Consider the following 13116-nt stretch of genomic DNA (forward strand, 5'->3'; position numbering starts at 1 on the left):
ATCCAGATGCAAAAGTCCCAAAATCATCAAATAAGATGAATCCCCCCCAAATCCACAATGAGTCATTTTATAATCAAATTGTCAAAAGTCAAAACAAAGAGAGAAATTCGAAAGCATCAAGAGCAAAGTGACTGGCCACATACAACGGAATCTCCATAAGACTATCAGTGGATTTTTCAGCAGAAACCATGCAGACCAGAAGCGAGTAGGATGACTTATTCAAAGTGCTGAAAGACAAAAACTGCCAAGAATACTATATGTAGTAAAACTGTCCTTCAAAAATAAAGGAGAGATAAACACTTTCCCAAACAAAAGCTGAGGAAGTTCATCCCCACTATACCTGCCTTATAAGAAATGCTATAGCCAAGATATAAAAGCAACCTAAGTGTCCATCAACAGATGAATGTAGCAATATAAAGATGTGGGGTATACACACACACACACACACACACACACACACACACTGGAATATTACTCAGCCATAAAAAAGAATGAAATTTTGCCATTTGCAACAACATGGATGGATCTGGAGGCTATTATGCTTAGTGAAATAAGTCAGGTAGAGAAATACAAATACTGTATGTTTTCAAATTATATGTGGAAGATAAAAAATAAAACAAATGAACGAATATAACAAAACAGACTCACAGATACAGAGAACAAACTAGTGCTTACCTGTGGGGACAGTAGTGGGGGTGGGGCAAGGTAGGTGAAGGGGATTAAGAGGTACAGACTACTAGTTATGAAATAAATAAGACACAAGGATGTAATGTACAGCACAAGGAAAATAGCCAATATTTTATAGTAACATTATATGGAGTATAACCTATAAAAATATCAAATCACTATACTGTACACCTGAAACTAATATAATATTATAAGTCAACTATACGTCAGGAAAAAAAGTGCTAAATGATGTCCTTCAAGTTGAAACAAAAGGGTGCTAGATAGTAACATGATAGCATAAGAAAATATTAAACTCATTGGTAAAGGTAAATATTCAGGCAAATAAAGAACACTATTACTGTAATGGTGTAGGTAAATCTATTTTAATTCAAATATAAAAGTTAAAAGAGAAAATTATTTTAAATAGCTATAACTAAAATATGTTTAAAGATACATATTAGGAATGAATGTAAATTGTGACAACAGTAACTTAAAGTGGGAGAGAAGTTAAAATGTAGAGTTTTTGTATGTGATTGAACTTAAGTTGTTAACAACCTAAGTTAGACTGTTATAAGATATCTTATGTAAGTCCCAAGGTAACCAGAAAACAAAAATACCTCTAGAATTTACACAAAAGAATAGAAAGGAATCAAAGCATGTCAATACAAAAAATCAACAAAACACAAAGGGAGACACCTCAGTTCTTAATATATCATTTTTACAGGTTCTCTTTTATACTTTTTATACAAGGTAAACTCTTTTATAGAAGATGGTATAATCTTTTATACAAAATCTGCCTGTCCTGCCCCACACATCTGCCAGGAATTGTTTAAGATCTACAGGAGAGGTTTTGTATTCACAAGTAAACTAACTTCATAAGGCTGTAAATATGTATTTGAAAAGTGATTCAAAAATTTTTGAATCTATGGGGAGTAAATGGTAAAGAAGAAATGATATATATATCTGAAAAGATATCCAAATAGACATTTTGAGGTCATTGGGAACCACAGAACAAAGGTAAGGTATACATCTGAAAGGTGATACAGCTATTCATTTTGAAAGCAAAGTGAATCACACTATTTTCTCAGAACATTGGCTATTCTTTTAATTAATAGATTTTTGTTCACAAGAAATTACAATGCAATGGTGTAAGCATCACCAAGTCCACTTCAGTTAGAGAACTGCTGGAGTTTATGGCACGAAGGGATTGTCAAGGAGTTCATCAGAGTGCTAAGCATTAATAGAAAACTATATCGGAATTCCCCAGCTCAGTCATAAAGTACAATTTTGGGTTCATAGGTTAAATCTGGTATTGCAGGTGAGATACTATATAGTACAAGCAAAAAGTATGGTGTACAGTAGAGGAATATAACCTGGGCTACTCTAAGGACCTGGGTTATAGAAACAAATTAACCTGATCACACTTAGGTTCAAATCCCTGCTCCTGCACTTATCACCTGTGTGACATTATCAAGATACCCAATCTCACTACATCTATTTTCCTATCTATAAAATGGGGATAACAAAATAGAGCCTACCTCCTAAGGTTGTTGAAAGGCTTAAATGAGATAACTAAAGCATACTGCATGGAAAATAGAGTTTAGTATTAATAATTTAATAATAAATTAACTCTTCTGCCTTCTCCTAACTCTACTACTTATGATGTGACTATAAATTCGGCTCCTAAGTTTCAATTTTCTCACCTGTAAAACAGGAATTGTAATACTGAGGCCAACTGCTCCACAATGTCGAATGAGCTAACCTATATAAAAGTGTTTTGTAAAGGCACTGTGTAGACGCATGTGAAGGATATCTACTGATACATGCAATTGGTTTACTGCTTCCCATAATTTTTAGGGATCATCTCAAATTTATAACTCAAAACCTAAAATGAAGTTTATAGTCATCTCAATTATTACAGGAGAATTTTCCAGCTTTTTGCTTTATCTGGCTTTGTACCTCCATCAAAAAGTGGGAAGCAAGAGAGCTATATTCACATTTGTCAGTTCTGCTGTTAGTATCTTTAGCGTAGGCTTCCATGCTGCCTAACATTATCCTTTGGTTTTCAAAGATCCATATTATCCATGACCTCCATGCCCTCTACAACCATGGAGAATTCTAAGATCTTCATTCATTTTTCTTTGTATCTGTTCTAGCACCTAGAAACATGATTGGCAAATAGTAAGGACTCAACCAATATTTGTTAACTAAATGATTTCATGAATCTGTAGGTATGTGTAAAAAAGACTGGATTTAAAGTGAAAAGACTGGGGTTTCTGTCTCTGCTTTTCTCCATTTTGGATGTGTGACCTTGGAGAAGTCACTTTAGGAAAAAGAATTACATAGTTATCATCTATAAACGGGGCTTGGTAATCCTCAAACTTTTTTTTGAGAATGTATAGAAGGTCTTTGTAGGTTATAAACCACCAAATTTAAGGTGTTATCATTAATCATCAGTGAATTTTACTTCAATAGCATCTTAAATAATTAAATTGACTAGATAAATAGATTTGCTAATGATTATTGGTTAATATAGGTAAGTATATGCATGGGTGTTTCTTATAAGAGTGAAAACACAGACACACTGGTGGTTGTACTGTTCTAATTCATATTCTGTGGCACTGAGAACAAGGTCATTTGCCTGATGAAACACTAGACAAAAATGACTTCAGTACAGTTTTGGTCCTGGGATGTCTCACAATACCATTTTAAATTCATTACTGCATTTAAAGTACTGATAATGAAAAATACTGTATTTCATTGTTTTCCTTAGAGTATTCATTGGCAAAGTAGCCATTTAACTGCTCCTGCCCACTTCATGTTATCAGATTCAGCTTTTAAACCCAGAGATACTTTGAGTCACATTGTGTGCTAGGAGAAAAGATGCACAGGCTTTCAAAAATGAGTGGGATTACAGTTTAAGGCTGCAATTTTAATCATCCAATCAAATTTAAACTCTCTATAATTACAGCTAACAGTGTACTGACCTAGAGGGTAAGACACAAAGCAGAGAATATGGGAGAGAAGAAAGGGAGAAAAATACCATTAATACTGATACCAAAACAAAAACCAAACAAACAAAGAAAAAATGGAAAAGAGAGCCAGATCAAGGCTCAAGTCTCACCAAAGGCCTCAATATTCCTGTTATCCGTTACTCATATTTGTTTGAATCTCTGCATATGCTGGTTATGTTCCGGTGTGGAACAAGGAATTTTAAGAATTGGCTTTTGGAAGGCAAAATAGAATTACAGAATGTCAAAATTGGAAGAACATTTAGGGGTCAAATAGTTAATGCATCTCATTTATAGATGGACAAAGTCAAGTCCAGAGACGGGAGGGAAATTGTTAAATACTGCTCAATAATTTTTTAGTAGAATTAGCAGGTTTCTGACTTTGTAGCTCTTCAAAAAGGGAGCCTGTAAGCCACTGTTCTCAAAAAGTACCATTTAAAAAAATCAGAATTGTTGGGTTACGTGTTAAAAATAAAGATTCTTGGGTCCCATCTCAGATCTACTGAATCAGAATCTCAAAGGTAGGCCACGACAACCTGCATTTTAACAAACTTTATAATTGTTCTAACACACAAAGGTGTTGAAAAGCACTGCCCTAGACATTCTTAGCTCAAGCCTTTATACTATATCCTCACGTTAAAAACAAACAAACAACAAAAAAAAGTGTCTTTCCAAGTATTTAAAAGAAGCAAAGCGGTAGTGGATCTGAAATGCTGTCAGAATCCTCATGGTAACTGTACAGTGTAGGGTCCAACCAATAAAGATAAGGAAAGCTCTAGTAGTCAAGCACACTTGGGAAGCTGCAGCTGGTACAACAGTCTAGTAGAGGGCAGGCTCTTCAGCATGCTGCTAGGCATTTTTAAACTTCCTTTTTGGGCTACACAGACAAGCATACAGTAGATGCAGTTACTGAAGTTTAACTTTTCTGCCAAGACACAAAGTCTGAAAACATGGGTCTTTGTGTGTCATCATTTTAGCACTCTCCAGCCCTAGTTTTCTCCCGGCTCTCTCACTCACTCAAAGTTCTGCAGGCAGAATCCCTAGAGGCTCCCGGGAGACCCGGAAACCAAATATCCCTGGCCTCACCTTGTCTGCCAAGTTCGGTGTGGGATCCCCACGCAGCTGGGGCAACGCAAAGGGTTAACAAGCCTTTCGCTGCAGAGTGGCAGGGAGCAAAGCCAATCGAGTGTCTAGGCGGGCTGTAAGTCTGGTGTGGGCGGGGCCGGGACGTAATGTGCGAAAGGGAAGCGGTGGAGGCCAAAGGGGTGAGAGGGCAGCGGCGGTTAGAGGTTGCGAGGAGGCGGGGCGACCGGGAGAGCAAAGGAGCTTTGGTCCGTTCTCCCTGCTCTCCTTTATCCTTAGGGGTCGGGGACGGCCTGGTGCCTGGTGTATGGCCACGGAGTTAAGGTGTCTGGACTCCATGCCCTGTCACAACCAGCAAGTAAACTGTGCCTCGACCCAAAACCCCGAGCCGCAGCAAGCTGGCGAACTGATCCCGGACCATGCCGGGGGAAACAGCGACTTCGCGGGCAAGCTGACTCTCCTCAGGGGGAGAGTAAGCTCTTCTAGCGTACCGGCTGAGCGGGACTCACAGGCCTGCGGCGGCGCCACCCTCAACTCAGAGAGCAACGGTGGCACTGGCAACTCTGACGCGCCAGCCAGCGACTCCCTCCTAGGGGACTGCGAACTCTCCCGACAGATCGGGGCGCAGCTTAAGCTCCTGCCAATGAATGATCAGATCCGGGAGCTGCAGACCATCATCCGGGACAAGTGAGCCAGGGCGGAAGGGGAAGGGGAGGTGGAGGGTCTCTCAGGGGTTGGGCGGGGATTGGAAGTAAAAGGGCGAAGGTTCTTGGCCTAGGGAAGCTGGTCTGGAGATTTCGGCAGGGCATTTTCTTTGCGGGGCGGTGTCACTTGACTCAGGCCTCCTACCCTTTTTCCCAGTACCTGTGTTTAACATCGCTTTGTGTAGTTTGGAAGCATTTTAGGTAACCTTCTGTTTCCTCTTTGTCTCTTATGAGCGGAATACTCAGTCATTCCAGTCAGGTAAACGTGCTGATCTGCCCTGTGCCTGTTCTCGTGGGCAGTAACCATTTCTGGGTTGTAGGTTTACCACGTGAACAGACACAGGGCAGAGAGCGTAGCCCTTTCACTTCATACTGTTTAATAGACTCCCAGTTTGTTTCCTTGTCTCCATTTCTCTCTTCTACGTGTACCCACACATTACTGAACAATTAATCTTCTTAATATACTGCTTTGATTCGCTAACTACCGTACTCAGCAGCCTTCTTTGGCTTCTCTGAGCCTACCAAATAAAGTCAGGATCCTTAGCTTGACATTAAGGCCCATCTTCGTGGTCCCTAGGAACTATTCTGAAACATCCCCACTTCTCCTCGCATCTCAAATTCTCTTTACTCCTCTGCATGTTCAAATCCTACCTACTCTTCAACATTCAGCATTAAATGTCCACCTCTGCCAAGAAGCTTTCCTTCAATCATTCTTCCTCACTGATCTTCCCTGGCCTTTTTAGTGCAAGATTCACCTTCTGTTTTGTGTATTGTTGTTCGTTTCGCTCTTATCGCACTTGTTAGATTTTAAGCTCCTTGAGGGCAGAAGTATCTTTTACATTTTTGAATTCCAACTATGCCTTGCAAGCAGTAGTCATTCAATTACTAAAAGTTCTTTGTAGCTGTTAAAGTTATATTTATGAAAGTATTTAATGGTTTTTAATGAATTAATATTGAAAACTGTGGTCACGTGAACCAATAAATGAAGTAGTGATCTTAAAAAGTAGGAGACAGGCTTGGTAGTTGTGGTGGGGGGAACTGAAATAAGACTTAATCTGTAAAACAAAGAAAATAGGATGATTCTTGTTTCTATAGAGCAAGAGTTACTGACTTTGTGTCTTGGACCTGTGCTGTCTTGGACCTTGTGCTGTACCTGTAGATGGGCTTCTGGGCTTTAGCAAACCCTCAGAAATTATCTGGGAAATGTTATTTGTATGTGCATTTTAAATGATTTTTTTAAATAGCATTATTTTTTAGTATTTTTAAAATAAATTTATTTATTTTTGTAAATAAATACAAAAATATTGCATTGGGTCTTGGTTGCTGCATGCAGGCTTTTTCTAGTTGCGGCGAGTTGAGGCTACTCTTCGTTGTGGTGCACGGGCTTCTCATTGCAGTGGCTTCTTCTGTTGTGGAGCATGGGCTCTAGGTGCACGGGCTTCAGTAGTTGTGGCACACGGGCTTAGTTGCTCCATGGGCATGTGGGATCTTCCCAGGCCAGGGCTCAAACCCATGTCGCCTGCATTGGCAGGCAGATTCTTAATCACTGCACCACAAGGGAAGTCCCATAACATCTTTATTGAGCTATAATTTACATACCATACAATACACCTTTTAAAGTGTACAATTCAGTGGTTTTCAAGTATGTTTATTGCTTTGCAGCCACCCACACAATTTTAGAACATTTTCATCAGCTCAACAAGAAAGCCCACACCCATGAGCAGTCACTCCCCACTTCCCTCCAACCCACCAAGAGCCCTAGACAACCACTAATCTACCTTCTGTGTCTATTGATGTGCCTATTCTGGTTGTTTCATGTAAATAGAATCATATGACATATGGTCTTTTGTGGCTAGTTTCTTTTATTTAGCATAATGTTTTCAAGCTTTATCCATCTTGTATCAGTACACCATTTCTTTTTTGGCTGAATGATATTCCTCTGTATGGATATACCACATTTTGTTTATCCATTCATCAGGTGATGGACATTTGGGTGGTTTGGTTTCCATTTTTTGGCTATTATGAATAATGCTACTATGAACATTTGCATATGTGCTTTTTTATGGGGTGGGGATTCCTTCGCTTTCATTAGATTTCACAAAGGGGTCTTCCTGACCATGTAAAAGTGAACAGTTGCTATAGAACTTGGAGAGGGCATGACATTCAGCATTCATATATGACAGTATTAATACCTGATTTTACTGCATTACTCAGAAAAGCCTGGGTGGTGTAGTAAACCTGGGTGTAAGCAAAATATTTTTTTTCTTTTTTTTTTTCTGAGTTTGGTAGGAGACAGCAGGATCCAGAATCATCTTAGGCAAGATGTTTAGCATCTCTGTGCTTCAGCTTTATCATTTGTAAAATGAGGATGTTCCTAATATCTCATGAAGCTCCTGGGAGGCTAAAACAAGATACTGTCTATGAACATTTGTTGTAAACTGTGAACAGTATGTATATTTACGGCATTTCAAGCCTTTATGTTTAGATTTGTGCATGGTTCAGATTGTATCCATAAGTGCTGGTTTCTTCAGCTTTTGGGAGACAGTAAAAGGAATTTAACTACATAGAATGCACATTCTTATTTTAAAAAACAACACTGAGAGATCCTAGATTATTTTTATCCTGCTATGATACAGAATAGAAAAACTCATTACAATTTTTAATAACTAATTGATGCTTATTTAGGGTGGAGACAGAGTTTTAGTTTTGTTTCTGTTAATCAAATCTGTTAATGGAGGCCTCTGTTCCTTTATCTTAAAAAATTGGCATCCCCTCACACAAACAGGACCTGTTTTATCCGGGGCTGGTGTGGAGTGCTCGTGGTTAGAGGAGCTATATTTACAGGGGTCTAGTTATGGAAGGTGCCATCAGTTATCAGTCTGTCTTCCTTGTACCCTTATGCTCTTCTCTATTTTGATGTGACATCATATATGTGCACGATGGAACTGTCTGATGATAGAGGCCATTGAAGTACTTGTTATTCCTTTTATTGTTCCTGGTCCTTAGTGTCTATCTAGTGAAGGGATTGCTTTCTGAATTGACTTTGGCATGGGGAAATGGGGTTGAGCCAGAGAACTGCATGTTGTTGTAAATACATAAAGCAGGCAAGATTGAGAACATTGGACTTATTTAAAATATCTTTTTACTTATTTTTTTGAAATGTGCTGTATTTGCAGCATAAAATATTGGTGGTATTATTGAATTTCAAGGAAATGTTTTTTTCTCTATTTGAGTATGCAGTAGTCTAAACATCAAATGATCAGATAATTTACTCTGTCACACAGGGGTCACTCATGAACTCAGGAAGAAATGACTGCTTCATTTGCAGTTTTTGTTGTTGCAGTGGATTTAAACCACACATCCTTCCCTTTCTGCCTCCTTTATATACTAAACCCAGCAAAATCTGAGTGTAATGCACTGTTCCCTTGAACACAGTTCATGACCTCATATATAAGGCAGTGCAGTGTATTTAAAAGATCATCTCCTAGCCCCAGTTTTTGTTTTCTTTCGTTTTCTGAAACATTAAAGTAAAGCTGTTTCATGAGCTATTGAATGTTTCCTGTATATTTGCCCTCAAAGGGGTTTCACCATGGCCTCAGCAGGCAGCTTGGATGAAAGTTGAGCCATCTTAGAGTATTTTAGTCCATGAAATAGCGCTAAAGAAAGAACACATTCATTCTTGTGACTTTTTTTTTTTAGTCACCTGGTGGGGAGACAATTAACCTCAGGATGGATGAACATCCTGTGCAGCCCTAATATGAGCACAGCCTGATGTGATTTGCGTCATTTGGCTAGGTAGTGTTCTTAACCAAAGCTGTACATTTGAATTGCTTGGGGAGTCTTTTTTTTTTTTTTGGAACCCATCCTTAGAGTGGAGTAGTAGAGTAGTCTTGGGTGGAACCTGAGCACTTGTAGCTTTTCAAACACCACAGGTTATTGTGCTGTGCTCAGGCTGGGCCACTGCCTGCGGGAGAATGGCCATTCTCCCTTGCGTCATGATTTGGCTAGTTTTGGATTTAGGGTGTAGGCTGAGCCAAGGATTCTAAACTAAACAGAACCAGCCTAGAGAACCTGGCCTGGTATCACCCTGAGACTGGAGGAATCTCAGAACTGTTCCCTTCAACTTATACAAAACCAAAATGTCCACCACAGAAAACACTATGACCTACAAGTTATTTATCAATAAATCACGGACATGGTTTTGGTTTTCCATGTGAATTTTCTAACTGGCTTTTAGGCCAGGAGTGAGGAAGTCGACTTTTTATACATACCTCTGTTATAATATTTATTGGGCATATCCTAGTAATATCTTACCAGCTAGTCTGGACTCTGGGGAGGCAGAAAGAAAGTGTGGCCTGGCACAGTACCTGGCATATAGGGGAATTAATGTTCCAATCATTATAAAAATTAATAAATCAACTTGAATGACTGAGGCCTGGGTTCTAAAGGAAAATGATAGCTTCTCTTCTTTTTCTACCTGATCTCGAATGTTTACATTGAACTCTGCTTTGAGGTGCAAATAAATAATTAATGACACTATTTTATGAGATTCTTAAGAAGGTGCTGAAGATCTGTGGCCCTGATGACTTGCACCTGGCAGGTAGTAAAAGCTATTTTCATTTTTTTTTTTTTTGCTGTTTGTTTTGGTTTTCACATCAGATTAGGTTTGCTGCAAGTACTTCACTGCATTTTGTTTTTTTTGAGGGGGAAGGAAGGAGGAGGAAAATCATTTATAAATCATCTGCATACAATGACAGACTGAGCTTAGAGCTTCTTTATTTTAATGATCACATAACAAAGTAGCTATGGAAGTAGTGCTTGTGTTTTCAGAGCTTCCACTAAACATTAACTCTAAGTGAAACATTCCTTTGGTTTAAACCTGCCAGAAAAGCTTATATTTTTTACTTCCCTTTAAACTGTTGCTTAAAAAAACAAACAAAAAAAACCCAAGAACATATTAGAGCTAAAACTGAGTCCATTTAGTTCTTCCTCCTTAGCTTAGGTTGCTAGATAAATACAGGACACCCAGTTAAAGTTGAGTTCAGATAAACAATGAATACTTTTCTTAGTATATCCTAAACATTGTATGGGACATACTTCTGAAATACAAATTTAACTGGGTGTCCTGTATTTTTATTTGCTAAATCTGGCAACTTTATGCCCAGACTTAACTTCTCCCACCCCCAATGCTAAAGACAATCTTTGTGTATAATCCTCATTTTCAAAAATGAGACCTAGGACAGCAGAAGCGAGAATAACTACAGTCCTGCAGCCTATGGAACAAAAACCACATTCACAGAAAGATAGACAAAATGAAAAGGCAGAGGACTATTTAGGAACAAGGAACGAGATAAAAAGAACAAGATAAAACCCCAGAAAGACAACTAGATGAAGTGGAGATAGGCAACCTTCCAGAAAAAGAATTCAGAATAATGATAGTGAAGATGATCCAGGACCTTGGAAAAAGAATGGAGGCAAAGGTCAAGAAGATGCAAGAAATGTTTAACAAAGACCTAGAAGAATTCAAGAACAAACACCTAGAAGAATTCAAGAACAAACAGAGATGAACAATACAATAACTGAAATGAAAAATACACTAGAAGGAATCAATAGCAGAATAACTGAGGCAGAAGAATGGATAAGTGACCTGGAAGACAGAATGGTGAAATTCACTGCTATGGAACCAATAAATAAAAAAGAATGAAAAGAAATGAAGACAACCTAAGAGACCTCTGGGACAACATTAAATGCAACAACATTCACATTATTGGGGTCCCAGAAGGAGAAGAGACAGAGAAAGGATCCGAGAAAATATTTGAAGAGATTATAGTCAAAAACTTTCCTAACATGGGTCAGGAAATAGCCACCCAAGTACAGGAAGCACAGAGAGTCCCAGGCAGGATAAGGAGAAACACGCCAAGACACATAGTAATCAAATTGACAAAAATTAAAGACAAAGAAAAATTATTAAAAGCAACAAGGGAAAAATAACAAATAACACACAAGGGAACTCCCATAAGGTTAACAGCTGATTTCTCAGCAGAAACTCTACAGTCCAGAAGGGAGTGGCATGATATATTTGATGAAAGGGAGGAACCTACAACCAAGATTACTGTAGCTGGCAAGGATCTCCTGAAGATTCAACGGAGAAATCAAAAGCTTTACAGACAAACAAAAGCTAAGAGAATTCAGCACCACCAAATCAGCTCTACAACAAATGCTAAAGGAACTTCTCTAACTGGGAAACACAAGAGAAGGAAAGGACCTACAAAAACAAACCCAAAGCAATTAAGAAAATAGTTATAGGACCATACATAACAATAATTACCTTAAATGTGAATGGATTAAATGCTCCAACCAAAAGACACAGGCTCGCTGAATGGATACAAAAAGACCCATGTAGGGTTTCCCTGGTGGTGCAGTGGTTGAGAGTCCGCCTGCCAATGCAGGGGACATGGGTTCGTGCCCCGGTCTGGGAAGATCCCATATGCTGCGGAGCAGCTAGGCCCGTGAGCCGTGGCTGCTGAACCTGCGCGTCCGGAGCCTGTGCTCTGCAACGGGAGAGGCCACAACAGTGAGAGGCCCACATACAGCAAAAAAAAAAACAACCATATATATGCTGTCTACAAGAGAATCACTTCAGACCTAGGGACACATACAGACTGAAAGTGAGGGGATGGAAAAAGATATTCCATGCAAATGGAAATCAAAAGAAAGCTGGAGTAGCAATACTTGTATCAGATAAAATAGACTTTAAAATAAAGAATGTTACAAGAGACAAGAAGGGACACTACATAATGATCAAGAGATCAATTCAAGAATATATAACAATTATAAATATATATGCACCCAACATAGGAGCACCTCAATACATAAGGCAAATGCTAACAGCTATAAAAGAGGAAATCGACAGTGACACAATAATAGTGGGGGACTTTTAACACTTCACTTACACTAATGGACAGATCATCCAGACAGAAAATTAATAAGGAAACAGAAGCTTTAAATGACACAATAGACCAGATGGATTTAACTGATATTTATAGGACATTCCATCCAAAAACAGCAGATTACACTTTCTTCTCAAGTGCACACGGAACATTCTCCAGGATAAGTCACATCTTGTGTCCCAGATCTAGCCTTGGTAAATTTAAGAAAATTCAAATCGTATCAAGCATCTTTTCTGACCACAGCACTATGAGATTAGAAATAAATTACAGGGAAAAAAATGTGAAGAATACAAACACATGGAGGCTAAACAATACGTTACTAAATAACCAAGAGATCACTGAAGAAATCAAAGAGGAAATAAAAAAATATTTAGAGAAAAAAATGACACCTAATTCAGTACTACTTGGATTTAAATTAAATTGTTTTTTAAGTTATGAGTCAGAGGTTTTAATTTAATCATTTGAAAAGGGTGTATTCTTGTTTTAACCTTAATTACATACTCTTTACAAGCCACATTATAATAGCAGCTTCTCCATCTTGAGAAGGAAAATTTTAATGATGTTTTATGTGCCGGCCAGTCTCTTTATTTCATTATTTGCATTGTATGTACATGCCAGTCTGATTGACAGGGAGAGAAATCTCATTAAAATACACCTAAAAACTGGTTACCTTTTAGTAAACGTTCCCTTATTAGAGCAAAA

General features: G+C 38.5%; 1 protein-coding gene across 1 annotated transcript in view; it reads left to right on the forward strand.

Moving 5' to 3' along the window:
- Window positions 1-5005: 5005 nt before the first annotated feature.
- UPRT (uracil phosphoribosyltransferase homolog) overlaps window positions 5006-13116 on the forward strand; it is a 36426-nt gene continuing 28315 nt past the window's right edge. Inside the window, exon 1 of the mRNA XM_082865338.1 lies at window positions 5006-5447. Coding sequence (XP_082721464.1) covers window positions 5068-5447 — 380 coding nt within the window. The 5' untranslated portion in view covers window positions 5006-5067. The remainder of the gene's footprint in view (window positions 5448-13116) is intronic.

This window comes from Leucopleurus acutus, assembly GCF_964270905.1.
Source record: "Leucopleurus acutus genome assembly, chromosome: X".
In the NCBI taxonomy this organism is placed as follows: domain Eukaryota; kingdom Metazoa; phylum Chordata; class Mammalia; order Artiodactyla; family Delphinidae; genus Leucopleurus; species Leucopleurus acutus.